The 18,601-nt window shown below is 38.5% G+C and overlaps 1 protein-coding gene across 28 annotated transcripts in view; it reads right to left on the bottom strand.

Annotated features, from left to right (window-relative positions):
* MAST4 (microtubule associated serine/threonine kinase family member 4) overlaps window positions 1-18,601 on the bottom strand; it is a 576,679-nt gene that overhangs the window by 26,052 nt on the left and 532,026 nt on the right. For all 28 annotated transcript variants that reach the window (XM_045394763.3, XM_045394770.3, XM_045394765.3 and 25 more), the window contains 8 exons: window positions 14,895-15,103; window positions 13,352-13,490; window positions 11,313-11,445; window positions 10,271-10,436; window positions 8,297-8,398; window positions 2,743-2,865; window positions 2,446-2,558; window positions 300-427 (listed from right to left, as the gene is read on the bottom strand). In XM_045394763.3, coding sequence (XP_045250698.2) covers window positions 300-427; window positions 2,446-2,558; window positions 2,743-2,865; window positions 8,297-8,398; window positions 10,271-10,436; window positions 11,313-11,445; window positions 13,352-13,490; window positions 14,895-15,103 — 1,113 coding nt within the window. The remainder of the gene's footprint in view (window positions 1-299; window positions 428-2,445; window positions 2,559-2,742; window positions 2,866-8,296; window positions 8,399-10,270; window positions 10,437-11,312; window positions 11,446-13,351; window positions 13,491-14,894; window positions 15,104-18,601) is intronic.

Genomic DNA, 18,601 nt, shown 5'->3' with positions numbered 1-18,601 from the left:
GTTAAAGGTGAATTTTGGAAGAAACCAGGTGAAAATCGGACTTAGATAAGCCTAACCAAGAGATGTCTAGCACAGTGGTTCTTAATGTGTGGTACCCAGAGCAGCAACATCTGCATAATCTGGGTACTTGTCAGAAATGCACATTTTCAGGCCCCACCCGAGATCTACTGGATCAGAAACTCTGGAGGTGGGAGATCTGTGTTTTAACAAGTCTCCCAGGTATTCTGGTGCTCACTGAAGTTTAAGAAACTCTGCTCTAGTAGCTACTGCTTATATTACTTAAGAGGCATTTCACATACATTTCAGAATATTCTGAACTCCAGCTCAGTGTTTCTGTGGATGGCAAGGTTGTGCTTTTGGTTTTGTCCCCAGAGTCTTCCTTCTCTTCTGCTGAATTCTGAGTGATTCGATCTATACTGCTGAAAACCTGGAAGGCAAATAATTGGTGCTATTAATATCTACTAAAAAGAGTTTGTCAGAAAAACACTCCAAGTCTTGGGAGGAAAACCTGAGAGGATAACTAAATTCTGAACTGAAATTGTGTATTCAGAAAGTACTTTCCAGTGTTGTTGACCAGAATCCTGAGAGGAAGGGTCAGAGTGAGTGAGTGTGAGTGTGAGTGTGTACATATATACAAATAGGGAGCTATGAATTCATCATCCTCTCATCATATCTTGTTGCGGACTTTGTATCTGCAAACAAAATCCACAGATGCAGTGGAGTTCTAGGCCTCGGGATCAATGCACATCTTGATTACTTTTTAACCATGAAGTCAACTGGAAAAAGAAAATAACAGAGAAAAAGATTTAATGGCCACCAGTCAGGGGTAGGAAGAAGAAAAATGAATTGGAATTGAGTGCCAACAGAAGAATAAACTATCTGTTTCAAGACTGGGTGGTGGTGTGGCAGGGATGCAGTACATATTTTGTTGTAAGAGCCAGAGGTATTTGTTTCGCTTACAAATCACATCTACAGACAGGCAGTTTCCTATGTTGGTGCCGGGGTTCCTGAAGGGGATCGGATCTCAGGTAAGCCCAAGGTCTCAGCTATCTCTGAACCTCTGTTGTCTCATAGGAAAGAGAGAAGGTAAAATGGGGGTCTAAGAGCCTAGGGTAGGAAGCACTCCCTACTGCCCTGCTCAGACACTTGCTGCTCTCATGGGAATGGTCCTGAGGCCTCCTGTAATCTACTAGGAATAGCAGGAAAGTGGCTAAAGAACAGGAGACAGTGGGAAAATGCAATACCCACCAAGGCAAAGAGGGAAGCAGTGTTTAGGGGTTGGCTTTGTTGTCTTTGATGGCCCAGAGAACAGTCCTGGTCTGAGTCCACACTTAGCAAAGCTTCTGTCCTGGCTCTAGGACAGACTGGCTACCACCTTCTCCAGGGAAATCCTTACCTCAATGCCATTCCCATAAACAGGGAGGGTAGTGCTGGCCAATTTGCAGGTGCATCTAGGTAATCATTTAGAAAAAGCTACAGAGCACTTTAAAATCACTAAATGTTATAGAAAAACTAAACGACAATCATGCAAAATGCCATGGCAACAGAAAATATGTAGCTACTGAAAATAGCAAAAGGGAGGTAGGGTACCCTCACGTTGATTTCCATTTTTCCTAGGGCCCTGTTCTGTCTCAGAACTATCAGTTTTGTTTTGATTAATTATTTTTTTAATCTTACCTCTTCTGGTAAAAAGGCATCTTTTCTCAATCATCAGCTTTATTATCTTCTACCATTTTCATGATTCTAGCTTGGCTTCCTACTGCCTTTTCAATATGGCTTATAATTTCTGTTTACTGGTTACGAGTCTTTTTTTTTTTTTTCCTTTTTGTGGAGAACAGGAACTCGCTATATTGCCCAGGCCGGTCTCGAACTCCTGGGTTCAAGCTATCTTCCTGCCTCTGCCTCTCTAAGTGCTGGAATTATAGGTGTGAGCCACCATGCCCGGCAGTTACGAGACTTTACAATCTTACAGTCAACTGTCCCCAGGTATCTTTGCTTATGTCAAGGACTGAGCCTTCTCCTTTTGTTGTACTCTGTGTAATCCCTAGGAGATGACTCTGCACACAGTGAAGCTGGCGCTCGTCATCCTAAGTTAAAAGCAACGAGTGGTGCCTCTACAGCCTGGCATTGAGCCAGGTGAGACATTCAAGGCAAAGTCATCATATAAGTAGCAGTTACACACTTCAAAAACAAGACTTTGGGTGCAAGGCTATGCCCCTAAGAAAACAAGATCTTAATTTATGGAGAGAGAAATATATTTTCACAGTAGCATACGGACAGACTATAAGTTGAGGGGATCACTTTTCTTCAACAAAAAAGGAAGTTTGGGCATAGGAGACCTCAAACCCTGGAAAAGAGTAAGTGTCCAGCTGTTCGGGGATACTATCTGGCCAGCGGGAGATCCTCCCAGAGAGACTCTGTATGTTTATGCCACATTTCACTTACTTTTGAAAACCTATGTGAACATGAAGAAAACTGCCTTATTTCCACATTAAAATCTTCATCATTTGTGTCGTCTTCTTCCTCCGTTTCCATATGATGATACTTCTCAGACCGAGCTGCAGTGAAATGTTTGGGAACAGGTCCAATTACTCAGATTTTCAGTGTTTAGATATTTTAATTATGAGTTTCTGTATCGAATCAGCATTATGTTTAAGAACTCAGATGAAGAGTTTCAAAAGCAAAGGTAATTATTTATCGAGTAAAGGCCAAACAATATTTTATGTCAGATAAAGCACATACTATCAAAATAACTTGTGTCATCCTCAGATTCCAGTTGGGGAATAAATTCTGCCTTCTGTCTCAGTAAACTGTTCCAGTCTAAAGAACGGAAGAATCGATGCTGTTTGACTTCATATGCACCACCTGGAAGTGGGCAGGTAGAGACAGAGAGGAAAGTGTTAAACTATCCCCACTAAGCAAAGGCAAACATCAGTTTTTAACAATTTTGAAAACATATCAGCAAAGAAATACAGACATGAAAATCATACTTTTTCATTCTACAACCAAAGCCCCAAAAATTTTTCTGATAATTTGTCAGTAGGAGATGTGATGTTGCTAACAGCAGTTGCTATGGCACTGTTTTTCTTTGTTAGTTTTTTCCATGACTTCCTCCATTTTTCAAAGGTTAATGTTGTGGACACTTAAAATCACATTATGCTGAACCTGGAGATGTGGATAAATATTGGCCCACAGCAGACTCACTCAATAAAAACCCAGAGAAATTCTAACAAGGTGCAAAATGTGTTCACAGCAACATTTCCTCTGGAGGAGAAGTGAATATTGATAAATTTTTCCTAAATATTATTTATAGGGGTTACCATTCAATTTTATTGGATTGCTCATTAACATAGTTAAGAATTAGATTCTGTGAACTACAGATTCGTAGGTAGGAAACTGACAAATCTGTTTTAAAGACTTTTAATGCCTCTAAAATATCAATCACCATTTCCAAGTTTTAGGCTTCTTTTTGCCAAGTCAGCATGATAGCATAATTCAGTGAAATGTTTTCAATTCAGTTCATAATTTTAAAGAGTGATTTTAAAGGACAGGCCATCAAAAATATGAATACCGTATCCCATATAAAGAGAAAAAGGTACACGATATAATATCATAGCATAACAATCAGACCCCCGCCCTGCCACCAGCACACATATTGTTGGAGAGATAACAAAGAATCAACCCTGAAAAAACTTTGAGAGATATCTGAGACGTTAATAAAGGGTCTAATCAGCCTCCCTGCCAAAAGATCTCTGCTAGGTGCAAGTAAATGCCTCGTTCTTGTAATTGTCACCCAGGCCTCTCATCCTGTCCTCTGTGGGGTACAAAAAGAATAGGATGAGAAATGCCAAGTTGAATACAAAATGGGCTGTGAATCTTGGTTGGGGGTTGCTGTCTGTGGATCAAAGATTGGACTCTGTCCTCATTGGACCCCTCTAGCGTAAGGCATAGTGTCAGCCCTAGCTCTGAATCCAGCCAGGGCAAATTGGTGTTCTGAAAATGATGGAATGGAGTGAAAACAAAGTGAGGAAATTACCCAAAAAAGGGGGAAATGGATTCTTCTTTATAAAACATTTAATTAGAATCTTTACCTTATTCTATCCAGGCGGTTTCCACATTTCTAGCAAAATACTGAAATCTGACAATAAGCATGAGCAGCTACGACTGAGAGTCAACTTGTGACAAGTATTGCACTAGATGCTATGGGACAGGTATCTTGTTTCCTTTAATTAAATCATCAAATATAACCACACGAAGTGGGCATTACAACACCTTTTGTGGATGTGGAAATGAAGCATAAGCAATAAAACACCATGGACCATGATCCCCCAGAGGGTAAAGATTCAAGGCTGAACCTAGGCCAGCCTAAAAACACCCAGGCCCAACCTCAGTGCCACATATAAGGCGGAGGCATGCTTTAATTTGTTCCTACTCCACCATCTCTCTTGCATCGCTTTGCAAACAGATTCAGAACTGCCAATACTGGGGACCTGAGCCTAACAGCCAACTCATGTGTCTGTTCTACAGCACCTCTGCAGAGTCTCCTTCCAGCCAACCATGCATCCTTGCTCTCACCTATCCCTAATCAATGCCCATATACACAAGTGCCCATCTCATTTTCTTCTAGCGCTCTTTTACTTGGAGAAACAGAATACGAAAGCTAAGAGGGCTTAACTGTTTCCCTACCCAACATGGAGGTCGTCAGCACGGTGAGGATGTCGGATAGGGGAAGCCCTAGTTAGTGGTCCACAACACACATCTCTGAACTCCTAGTGCAGTGATGGTTCCACTAGACCACAATGACTATCACTTCAGCTGCTGCTCATGGGGCCATATCAACGGTCCAGCCCTCACATTTTGGGTTGCTCAACTTTATCAGAAAAGCAGTTTCTCTAGGGCCAAGAGCTCAACCAGACTGCAGCCAGTGTCGGGGGTTTTACCCCACCACCTGCTATCCTCTGGGACCCAAGCTGGTGAGAGCCTTCATTTCATCCCTGTAGACAATGACAAATGGGTCCTCCTCAAGGACTCACAGCCCATGGTTGATTTAGCTCACATTTCTCACCCTTTGGCCTTTGTGCCTCACTTATGAGAAGCTGGTATTAGTTGGTCCAGTTTCTCATGCACTTATGGACAGATAAGGAAGAAAAGAAAGCGGGGTGGGGGGGAATTGGGGGAAAATGACTCTGGGCTAAATTTTTGGTAAAATATGGGTGATAGCATCGTGAGCTAAAAACAAATCACTCATGCAAATGATAGTTCTCATTGTAAGAATTCATCATGAAGGGAAAGGAAACATTATTCCTTGAGCTCTTGCTAGGTACTCAGTAAATGAACTAGATACCTTCATGAACATTTTTGCATTTACTCCTCACAATAATCCTGTGAAGTATATACAACGCCCATTTCCATAGACTAGGAAACTGAGACTCAGGGCAATGAAGAAACTATTCAAGACATGGGTAGCAGTGACATCTGAGCAGCTCTGAAGTCCAATGAGTCAGGCTGCCACTCAATATTCTACAAGTTCAAAAGTATAGTTCCAGTAGGACAAGCTCCCAAATTGCAAGTTATGCTTTGACACTAACACTTTCCCTTTTCTCTCCTTTCATGGAAGTTTCTTAAACATCCATTATGTTCTTCACACCCTTTTTCTCAGCCTCTCTAATCTCTTGGGCAAATGTGCATTCGCACATTTTCACGGTGCATTATTTTGCCCACTAAATATGCATTAAATACAAAATGCTGTCATTGGGAGCAGCATGGCAGGCCTGCGGGATTCTCAGCCTCAGGCTCTGGGACCTGTCATGTTGGACTGGCCTGTTTGGCAAGCACTTGACAATTCTAAGAGCTTGGGTAGGGTCTTTTAAATGTCTCTTCTGGGTTTCTGTTAGGAGATTCGTTCTTCAAACTGTCAAACCCTAAAAAGACTGAAAGTAGCAGTCAACGAGAAAATGTGCAGAGAAGTAACTTGCAGCCTATGATTTATAAACACAGAGATGCTGATCATTATCACATCCTTGTCTAGTTAAATGAAGCCCAAACAAGAATCCAAGTTTTCCTGGAGGGTAAATACGGGGCAGAATACAGGCTGAACATCCTTGGTCTGAAAATTTTAAATCTGAAATGCTCCAAAATCTGAAACTTTTTGAGCACCAATATGACACCACAAGTGGAAAATTCTACACCTGACCTCAGGTAACAGGGATTAAAACATATATGATGGAGCCAGGCACGATGGCTCATAAGGCTGTAATCTCAGCACTTTGGGAGGCCAAGGTGGGTGGATCAGTTGAGGCCAGGAGTTCAAGACCAGCCTGGCCAACATGGCAAAACCCCATCTCTACTAAAAATACAAAAAGTAGCTGGGCATGGTGGCATGCACCTGTGGTCCCAGCTACTCGGGAGGCTTAGGCATGAGAATCGCTTGAACCTGGGAGGTGGAGGTTGCAGTGGGCCAAGATCACACCACTGCACTCCAGCCGGGGTGACAGAGTGAGATGCCATCTCTAAATAAATGAACAAACAAACCACCCCACCCACCCACCAACCAAAAACCAAACAAAAAACACATATTATGGGCTGATTGAAGGACTAGGGCAGTATGCATTCATAACAGAATAAGAAATCATGTCAGTTTATGAACTTAGAAAATAATTTTAAGATAAAACTGTTGTTAATGAGGCAGATGACTCTGGAGGAAATGTTTTAAAAAGCCATCCAGCAGAATGCCTCCTCTTCCCTAGAATGATCTGTTTTTATCTTTATAATAATCCTATGAGGTAGCACTTCAAACATTTCCTTTTCACAAATGAGGAGATGAGCACTAGAAAAAGAAGTAACCTGTGCAGGGTCATACAGCTGAGATTTAAACTCAGGTTAGCTGACTGTGGAGTTTATGCCCTCAACCTCAATTTATATTGGGTTTTCAGGTTAAAAGTCCACTCACCCACTGAAAAAAGTAAAAAAGGCACAAGGTGCTCTAGTGAGAGGCTCAACTAAAAGAAGTTTTCTAGTGAAGCCCTAATTTTAAGCCTTTTTGGATTCTCTAATGCAGGGTCTGCGAAGCTTTTGTGTAAAAGGCAAAACAGTACACATTTTAGTCTTTGCATGGCATACGGTCTGTCATGACTACCTAACTCCGTCCTTGTAGCATGAAAGCAGCCATACAATACCTAAATGAGTGGGACGTGGAGGTGTTTCAGTAAAGCTTTATTTACAATACCAGGCTGTGGGACAAATCTGGCTGTAGCTTGCTGACCCTTGCTATAACGCATTATCATAAACTCTAGTAGCACTGCATTCGTCTACACTTAGGTAAGAACAGAGACCTCCAATAGGAGAATCGGTAGGTGAATGTGGAGAATACAATAAATATTTGTAGCTGTTTCAAATTTTTGTCTTGGAAAAAAATGGGGGAGAAAATGATTTCTTCAGTATTTTCTGTTATTTCTATTAAAATGGGGGTAGAATGAAACAGCTCAGAGTAAATAATCCATCAAGCCAACACTTTTCACTGATGAAAATTATGGAGGCTGGCTAGACTATGTGCATTTATATTTAATATTTAGTCTCATCTACATAAATTCACATACTCGGGCAGACTGGGACTCTATACTGGGATCGCTACGTCTGTCTATTCAGAATACAGAGAAGAAAAGGGAATAAAATGCTGGCAGAACAGTCAGAAAAAATTATCAGCAAGAAGCAAATCTACTATCTTGTTAATCCTGAAAGGCAGTGGTTTTTAATTCGCTTTCTTGGGTCATGGTGCTCATCACTGTGCTGATCACTGTGACAGCAACCCCAGGCACTCATTTCTAGTAATTAGTCCAAGTACTGATAACCCACTTCAAAGCCTGTGGATAGTAACATGCTGGGTCAAATCCGTATGGGGATGTATATTTAAAGACAAAAACAAAAAGAGTTCCAAATAGCGAATCCTCTGTTTCAAGTTATTTAAGATGCATGCTTTTCAGGACAGAAGAGTTACATGTGCCTTTGAGGTTTTCTTCCAGAGAAGCTTTATTTATTGAAACAAATTAAGCATAATTTCTGCTTTGCCAAACACAAAAACAACAAAAAACAAAGACAACCAACCAACCCTCTTAGTGTACACACTGCTTTGAATCAGGAAACAAAATCCAAAATATTACTGCTATAAAGTGTTGCAGTCATGTTCTACATCAACTAACAGATGTTGCCTATGCAAAAGCAAAACAACAAAAGCTTCAGAGCGCTCCGTGTAGACATTATTTCTTGCATATTAGCAAAATTAAAACACATGGGCTCTAACCTGTTCCCAGCCTCTCCAGGGGATTCTGCCTGAGGAGTAAGGTAATCAGATCCTGGGCATCAGGTGGGGGTGCCTCATCCTTCTCAGGCCAGTTGATCTCATCTAGAAGGAAGAAAAGTTGTTTATAACCGTATTGTTCACAAGAGGGTCCAGGTCCCAGCAACATGGTCATCACCTGGGAATTTGTCAGAAAGGCAGAATGTCAGGCCCACTCCAGACCTACTAAATCAGAGTCTGCATTTCAACAAGATCTTCAGTCGATTCCTAAACACAGTCATGTTTGAGAAGCATTATTTTATAAGACATAAGTAGCACAGATTTTTTACAAGGTAGGAAGAGAATATTTCAATAAGCAGATCTTTCATTTGCTTTTTAAATTCATTTTTCTTTCAAAGAATTGGCTTCCAAAAAGTTGCCTCTCTAGTTATTAAAAGACTTAAAATAATAGAAACTCTAAACACTTCCATTTCGGGTGGCTAATATATCCATCCAGGGATTATCTCAGGGTAAGATTTTTCTCTCTTAATTTCCTCAACTGACAATTTGGCCACAGCCATAGAGTTCTTCAGCTCTAAGAAACAAGAAGTAATTTTGCAAAAATAACTATTTCCGGAAACAAATAAACAAAAAAGGTCAAAGTGCTAAGACTGAAGAAGAAGAAGAAAAAAAAAACAACACAAAGTAATCATAGTAATGGAAGTATTTAAAATCTGTCATAAATATTAAGAATACATTCTCATTCTGAAGGAGTTTGCCTGAAGATAGGTGTGCGTGCTTGTGTGTACGGAAATGCAATAAAAACATGAGTTATTTCTGTGTGTGCCTGCCTCTAGCTTCCTCTGCTGCAGTTTAAATCTGATTTGGAAAATACAACATGAATATGCATCTGAGCCGTAAGGCATCAAGAACAAAGCCAGCATTTGCTGTTTGTGTTAATTAAACAGTTGATTCCCTTTGCCATTCAGGCCTTAGTATATCAGAAAACAGCCTAGTTATAAATCCATAAATAGCTCAGATATTGTATAAAGGGGTCATACACTGCAGGCAACTCACAAATCTGCTTTGTTAAAGTTTACAAATATGCCTGGCTTGCAAAGTCAATGACAGAAAAGATTGCTGTGATAAAGCGGCCTCACATGCAAAACGATTTTTCCCCTACTTCCATGCTGGACCTTGTAAACACAGTCCAAATAGACCGAAGGTGGCTGATAAAGATGTCAGTGACGCCTGACAAACTTTCAAGAAGAGAGACCTTTCTGATCTGTTCCAGGGAAATTTATAAAATCGGCAGGTAGGGTAGTGATACACCCTATTTAATTATCATTTAGTTTTGCCACAGGCCACATACAATAGTTAGGGTCAGCTTGCAGGTTAAGATCTGAAAGTTATTGAATTTTAAATGAAAGATGAACAGCTGTTACAGAAATAACATTACACCATAACAACTACCAATGAAATCATTAACAATCTGTGGATTCAATTTGCTGCTTTCCCATTCTCATCATTTATTATTTGGTAGACATTTGTTTTAGGGTTTATTACATTTTTGTTAATTTCTTCATTATGCCATTAGCCATTTTCCCCATTTATGTAAATGTTACCCACATTAACCTTTTCTTCCATGGTGCAACTTTCCTATCATGGAAAGGAAGACTGGACGGCAATTAAATTGCCTGTAAATCCCACACCAATTTTCTTTGCAGAAAAAGCACACGATAAAAAATGGTTTTGTTGCTAGTACATTTCCAAACTCTATGTTAACATAATTTCTTCAGATCAATTTTCAACAAAAACTGCTCTCTTGAGATTAAGAATGTCAGTTATATGCTTTGATGAGTCAGTTCTTTTAATTCGTTGGTTCAACTGTTTGATAAAGGTTAACATTTTAGTAGTAAAAACTGTGACACTCAACAGATTTACATTAAATAGCTGCTTCCCAACAGTGACTTAAAGATAACTCCTGATGATATTTACCACTGATGACTTGTCCAAATAGCTCTTCTGGAGTATCCCCAAAGAAGGGCACGCATCCAACCAGAAATTCATAGAGGATAATCCCCATGGCCCACCAATCCACCGGCTTTCCATAACCCTGCCTCAGAATCACTTCTGGTGCAATGTATTCAGGTGTGCCGCAGACCTAAAAGATAATTGCAATATTTGAATAATTGGAATATTAGACATGAATTAAAATGAGCAAGATGGCTAGTCACCAATTATTTTGCCCAGAATGCACCTGCTCAACCACATGGAATCACATGGACAAAGAACTTAAGAGCAACAAGTATAATAAAGTATTTAAAATACCAAGGCAAAGAATTATTACCAAAGATGGGAAGTTTACAGTTCTGCTCTAATGTTAAATTATATGTAATGTTTACTTTCAAATTGAGAATCTGACCCTGTTTGGTAGTTTTACCTATTATACAATATTAAAACCACTTATAATCCTTAAATTTAAAATAATAATGCATTTTTAACTTTGTCATTGTCAGAGAGAGTTTTAGTATCTATATGACCAAAATACATTCACACACAGGTTATTTCATAAAAGCAATGACAGTTGAGCTGTGTTTACCTTAAGTAACTTTACAATGAACAGATTGTGGGCACATGGTAATGAGGCATGCTTAAAGGGAAATGGGCCGTGGCTTGGATTTAGCACCCGTGATGGTACAATGCATCATGAGTTTCACAAGTACTCTACTGAGACTCCTGAATTCCTTATAAAAACAGTTTTCCATTTGTCTCTCTCACACTCTCACTTGTGTGCAATTAGATCCTTCGTCTTGCTAATAGACCATAATGTTGGGAGAGGAATGTAGAGGGAGCAGACAGTTCAAAGAGGCCCAGGGAGAAAAATGGAAGCAATTTGCACTTTATTAAATGTAAGGTTTATACAGACATCTAAACCACCAGCACTAATGTGAAGATGGCCCACACAAGTTGATTCTGAACTTCACTGGCAATACCATACTTTGTATTTCTCAATAAACTAAATGGCACCCAAGCTTACCTGTTTATCCAGGAACTCTCGAGCATCCTTCTCAATATGACCCTCATAAAGGTTGGTAGTCATGCTCATTAGTCCCACCTTAGATAATCCAAAATCTGTCAGCTTTATGTGCCCCATGGAGGTAACCAACAAGCTATGAGGCAGAAGGACATATAACACAATAATCACTTTATAAGCTGGTTATCTATTTTCATTTGCCCCCTACCCCCATCAATTTCTAAGACTATTTAATATATGGGCATCAAGCTTATTACAAAACCCAGCCTGGAAAGAGATGAAGTCACACAAAGATGTCAAATACTTCCATCTAGCAGCTGAGTGTAATTCACAAGGGAGGGCTAGAGACAAGGCGTAGCTAATCTTTGTTGGAGCAGCCACATACAGCATCATTTATAACACTTTGAAACTTCTGGAAAAATTCGAGTATCAAACTCTGATCCCTTTCCATTTTCACATTAAGAAAATGAAAAAGAAAGGGCATATACCAGGAACTAAGCAACCCATTTGTGATACAAATGAGACACAAGATAAAACAAAACAAAACAAAACAAAAAAAACAGAAAAATATTGTTTCAGATTTCAACTTCCATCTCTAATTTAAATTTCTACTCATTAAGCACAAAACCTGTATTTCCTACACATGCAAAGAATCTGCAATTAAATATATTTAAAACTTTTCATTTTAAGTGGGAAAATAAAAAGTTTAAATAGTATATACAGTATTATAGTAATTTAAAAATTAAAAGAATAGAGGGATTTTTTTAAAAAGCTACTGGATGGAAATATCCCAAAATGTTATAGTTGTCTTTGGTAATATTGTGGATGAATTTTTTTCTCTTTTTTTTCCCTGAATTTTTCAAATTTTGTAGAATAAGCATGAGTCAACTTTACCATAAACTTTTCAGCACACTTAAAGTCTTTACATGTTAATATGTAATGTTTTTAGAGGCATCTCATATTAGTGGATAAAGCATGAAATATTTAATAAATGGTGTCAAGATGAATAGCTAGTCATCTGGGAAAAAAAGTCTATCTGTATCTCAGATCAGACACCAAAATCAATTCCACGTAAATTAAAAATTACTAAAAAATTAAATTGTGAGTAAAACAGAATGTAATATCAAGCACTTCATCTTGGAGTAGGAAAAGGTAATCTAAGTATGGCACCAAATAAAGAAACTATCCAGAAAACAACTAGTAGCATTCTATGAAGCCATTATCACATTTACATCATTAAAAAAAAAAAAACTTAAAAAAATTAACTCTGGCTTTATGATTATCTTTTTCTCTTGTTGCTGGTAAGTTTTTTTTTTTTTTTTTTTTTTGAGACGGGGTCTCATTCTGTCACCCAGGCTGGAGTGCAGTGGCATGATCTTGGCTCACTGTAACCTCTGCCTCCTGGGTTCACGCCATTCTCCTGCCTCAGCCTCCCGAGTAGCTGGGACTACAGGCCCACCATCACGTCCGGCTAATTATTTTATATTTTTAGTAGAGATGGGGTTTCACCACGTTAGCCAGGATGATCTCGATCTCCTAACCTCGTGATCTGCCCGCTTCAGCCTTCCACAGTGCTAGGATTACAGACGTGAGCCACTGCGCCCAACTGATAAATTATTAATATAAGCATTGTGGGGGGTGGGGAACTAGGGGAGGGATAACATTAGGAGAAATACCTAATGTAGATGATGGGTTGATGGGTGCAGCAAACCACCATGGCATGTGTATACCTATGTAACAAACCTGCACATTCTGCATATGTATCCCAGAACTTAAAGTATTTATATATATATATTTATATATATACACACACACACACATACATGCATTGTATCCTCTTTTCTATGAGTTTCCTGAACTTCACATAAGCATATCCTTTAAAGATTTACATACAAATTACCATATATACTGTTAAAACAACTTATTTTGGACATTATGGAAGAATTTAAAAATGAACATTGCATTAAAAGGAAACATCTTTATAAACATACAAGAACTTTGTATTGGGCAAAAGAAGATATATATTTCATTTGTGTACATACTTGTCTGGTTTCAAATCCCTGTGTACAATTCCATAATTATGTAAATATTCCAAGGCCAAGACCGTCTCGGCAAAGTACATTCTGGCCATATCAACAGGGAGAGGACCCATGTTTTTCATTAAAGTAGCACAGTCTCCCCCTATAACACAGGAAAAAGAGTTAGTAGCTATAGGATCAAGGCTTAATGGAGAAAATCAGTTTAGACTGCAGAATTTCAAGGTGAAATCATTTCTACCCATAGACACAGCATATCATAGTCACAACTGGAGTCTGTGTGTGAACCTGTCATGTTTCTAACTAAGACATGGTATGCAGAAAATACAGATTTTTATTTAAGAAGTAGTATTCATAAGAGAGAAGGTTTGGCTCTGAAGTGAAACTGTACTTTAAAGAACTGCTAGCATAATTTTAGGATCATGTTAACAATTTAAAATATACCAGCATAAAACATGGATTCTAGAATCAGGCTACCTGAGTCCAAATTCTAGCTCTGCCTCTTACAAGCTGAGACATCCTAGGCAAACTACTCTTGGTTCCTTCATTCGTAATACGAGGATGGTAACAATGTCATCTTTGTTAGAATTCTTATGAGAATTAAATGAGATAATCTATATAAAGAACTTAGGATATTGCCCAACACATATCACATACTAAATGTGTGATAAATGTTACTTATTGTTTTTGTTAAGATAACCACAACAGAGGTTAAAAAAGCAAAATATTGGTGTGGTAGAAAGAACATTAGATGAAAATAAGGCAAGCTATGTTTTTGTCTTTTATCTACCACTCTATCTAGTAAGTCTTCCTTTCTTGGACTTTATTTCGCTCATCTATGAAATGGAAAGGTTAAACTAAAAGGATATCTAATGTTTGAGTTTTATAGTTTTGGGATTCTGTTCAATGACAACAGCTTAAATTAGATGCTTTGAAATTGCTACTGATCTATTCATTTTATTAACTTTATGTCAACAAGTCATGGTCACTTGAACTCAGAAAGTTAATGTAAAATTTATGGAAATAAGATTACTTGGAGCACTGAAAAGGTAGTCCACAAACCTCTTAAAGAAAGAAAGAAAAAAAGCTAAAAATCAGGAAGACTGGCTTCATTTTCTTGAATGTACCTCCTTTTCCATTTTATTTCATACCATAGACTGAAAAGAATATATATTTCTTTCTGTAAGACTAATTGTGATGAGTACTTTTATGATACGTAATAAAAATAAGTAGAAAAAAATCCCATCACCTATATTCCAACTTTAATGACCAACTGAGAGGAGGTAGTTAGGATTAAAAACTATTAAAAAAGATAAACAACCTTTTTCCAGATAGCACTAATTTTCCCTTTGTTATAGTAGAGCAGGCACTTTACAAGCAATTATCAGAAGATAATGACTGGGAATACAGCCATCTCATTTGCCTGGGCTTTAGTTCCTAGGTGGATACAGCCATTATGTGGCACAAATACAGAAAGCTTCAACAACACAAATGAGCAAGGAATTTCTGGGTACAGGTGTCATGTTCTCCATGTCAGATACTGATATACCTTCCACATATTCCATGACCATGCACAAGTGGCGCCTTGTTTCAAAGGAGCAATACATGCTGACAACAAAGGGGTTTTCTGCAAAAGTCAGGATATCCCGCTCCACAAAGGCCTGCTGGATCTGGTTTCGAAGGATGAGGTTCTGTTTATTAATCTTCTTCATGGCAAACCTCTGCCGGGATTCTTTATGCCGAACAAAGTAGACTGCCCTGAAAGGGAGCAGAAGTATTGGGGTTGACAGGAAGAGAGAAAGTAAGGATGTTCTGGGGATTCAGTAAACCATATAAATCATCAACTTTTTAAAAGTTCACACGGCAGGTGGAATGTAGCTCCCACAAGGTGGCAGCTACAAACATCCCATCCCAGGCTAAACGCCTTTGGCTAGATTGATTTTTTTTTAATTCTTTCAGTTAAAGGCCAAGGGTCATATTCAGGCATCAGATTCATCTTCACTGCTGAAGGAAGGAAATGAGCAGTTCCCAAAGTGAGCTATTTCCTAATAGCTAGCTGACATTTTCAGTTTTTCCACAAACACATCAAAATCTGATATATGTCAGAACAGGAAAGAATTAACAAAATTACACACATATAACAAACTAGATCCTTTCTAGCATTATATATATATTACACACTTTTTCTCAACCAACTAAAGCAATGATTTTCTTTTTTTTCCTTCTTTTTTTTTTTTTTTTTTTTTTTTGCGACAGTCTTGCTCTGTCGCCCAGGCCAGAGTGCAGTGGTACGCTCTTGGCTCACTGCAACCTCTGACTCCTGGGTTCATACGATTCTTGTGCCTCAGCCTCCTGAGTAGATGGGATTACAGTTGCATGCCACCATGCTCCTGAGTAGATGGGATTACAGTTGCATGCCACCATGCCCAGTTAATTTAGTGTGTGTTTTTTGGTAGAGACAGAGTTTCACCATGTTGGCCAGGCTGGTCTCAAACTCCTGACCTCCTTGGCCTCCCAAAGTACTAGGACTACAGGCATGTACCGCTGTGCCCGGACCCTAAAGCAATAATTTTCTAAATGATACCCTTGGGATCTGCAAAAAACTCCACAGCTTCTTAGAGTATCTGGCTTCCAATTCAGAGACATTTACTTCCGAAGAAATTTCCAGATAAATGAGAAGTACGTGTTTAACACATTATATGGGGGTGTCTTGCAACAAAGGGTAGCATATTTCCTCACTGCAATCCTCAGCATGTGCTACCCCATGGCCGTTTCAACAGGAAATGCATTTCTCAGCATAAGAGCGGGCCAACGATGGAGCTATATTTCTGTTCTCTCAAATTCATGGTCAAGGTGTCAGAGAACTTTACAACCAGACCAGGCTGCACTCAATTTCTGCCTAAAGCCTCCCCCAAATACTTTATAGAGCCAATTATGTCTAGGTAAAGACAAGAGACCCACTGAGGCTTGGGATAAAGGAAATAAGAGAATTAGAAGGAGGAGTCTTAACAGTTCATCTGGAAATGATGAGCAACAAGGAACATGTCTTGGATGGGCTCCTTTGTCACAAGTCCTCCTCACTTGTCAATATCATGGGAGAACAAGTTTGAAATCTCCAATAATCAAACAAGAAATCATTTACCTGAAGAGCCATCAATCACAGTAAAGCATGTCCAGTGCCCACCTTATAAAACAGGTGGTATGTGATCTGAAATGGATTTTCCACTAGTTACTTAACCGTCCCTGAACAATGACCGCAAGGGGGCCTAGGACACCCTATGCTCCCGCTCAATCAATATATCAGGGTGATTTACTGACATAAATTTCCACTATATTCAATCCCAGTTTAATCAACGTTAACATTTTTCTCTTAAATGTTCAGCTAGGAATTACTTTTTCTTTCATGTATGTGTATCTTTATCTCTGTCTTCTCATCCTGCTCATCTTTTTCCTTTATTCAGCAAATCACACATCTATATTTTTAAACATTATTATTATTATTTTTGCTTTGCTCATATTTTTCTTCTCTTCTCATTTCTGTTTTTCTAGTTCTTCCTTCACTGAATAGTAAAAAGCTTCTTCACCATACCTCCCATAATCAATGCACCAAATGATCTAGTGCTGTCACTCTCACTGTAAACCAGCCAGCTGGGTGCCCAGCGCTTTCCACACCAACTGGTGGTACTCTTCAGTATGATCAAAGCCTTGGGCTCCCACCATTCTGAGTGATTCCCACACCTGTTTTGCTGGCTAGATTTGATATTAAGGTTAACTAATTTAAACAAATATTTAAACTGATGAAACATGAGTGTAAAAAGGGTAAGCACTATTGTTTATCAGAAAACTAAACAAATGTTTTAGAAAATCTTAATAAATGTGAGTTACTAAATTAAATTCCTGTTGATTTAATGTGGGTGACAAGATTGGCAAAAGTTGAAAAAATAACAAAAATCTAGATTCCTACATTCATATTGCTTCGAGTTCTTGTTTCACCATTAATGAAGGTAAAATTGGAAAACAGAAACAATGTATTGTAAGTCTGGTTTACACTGACTTTCTTGAAAAGGCCTTCCATCAACAGACTAGGAAATTTATGTATATTTAGGCTAAATTAAAATGTTTAAAACATGTATCTTTTTAAATTATTTTCTACTTTGACTAACTTTTAAATTAAACAACCAACTACTAGTTCTTTTTGTATCAGATTAAAGGCTTTTAGTATATTTTTCTTTCTTCAACTACTGATCAGCTACTATCAAGAATCCACAGATAACTTGAGTTGCTCCTAATCAGATGATGGTAGCAGGACAGAAATACAAAGGAGCACAGAAAATAACTTGGCCATCCCTCAAATAGAAGATAAGTATTGATATACAAATGTTGTCATTTGATCCACCATGGTCAAGTCAGCTTCATCCCTGGGATGCAAGGCTAGTTCAACATACGCAAATCAATAAATGTAATGCATCACATAAACAGAACCAACCACAAAAAACACTTGATTATCTCAGATGCAGAAAAGGCCTTCAACAAAATTCAACAGCACTTCATGCTAAAAACTCTCAATAAACTAGGCATTGACAGAACGTATCTCAAAATCATAAGAGTTATGTATGACAAACCCACAGCCAATATCATACTGAATGAGCAAAAACTGAAAGCATTCCCTTTGCAAACCTGCACCAGACAAGGATGCCCACCCTCACCACTCCTATTCAACACAGCATTGGAAGTTCTGGCCAGGGCAATCAGACAAGAGAAAGAAATAAACTGTATTCAATTAGGAAAAGAAGAAGTCAAATTGTCTCTGTTTGCAGATGACATGATTGTATATTTAGAAAACCCCATCATCTCAGCCCAAAATCTCCTTAAGCTGATAAGCAACTTCAGCAGTTTCAGGATACAAAATCAATGTGCAAACATCACAAGTATTCCTATACACAATTAATAGACAAACAGAGAGCCAAATCATGAATGAACTCCCATTCACAACTGCTACAAAGAGAATAAAATACCTAGGAATACAACTCACAAGGGATGTAAAGGAACTCTTCAAAGAGAACTACAAACCACTGCTCAAGGAAATAAGAGAGGACACAAACAAATGGAAAAACATTCCATGCTCATGGATAGGAATAATCAATCTCATGAAAATGGCCATACTGCCCAAAGTAATTTATAGATTCAATGTTATCCCCATCAAGCTACCATTGACTTTCTTCACAGAATTGGAAAACTTCTTTAAATTTCATATGG

This window comes from Macaca fascicularis, chromosome 6 (assembly GCF_037993035.2).
Source record: "Macaca fascicularis isolate 582-1 chromosome 6, T2T-MFA8v1.1".
In the NCBI taxonomy this organism is placed as follows: Eukaryota; Metazoa; Chordata; class Mammalia; order Primates; family Cercopithecidae; genus Macaca; species Macaca fascicularis.
Note: the sequence above shows the minus strand (reverse complement) of the source record. Positions and strands in the feature narration are given on the sequence as shown.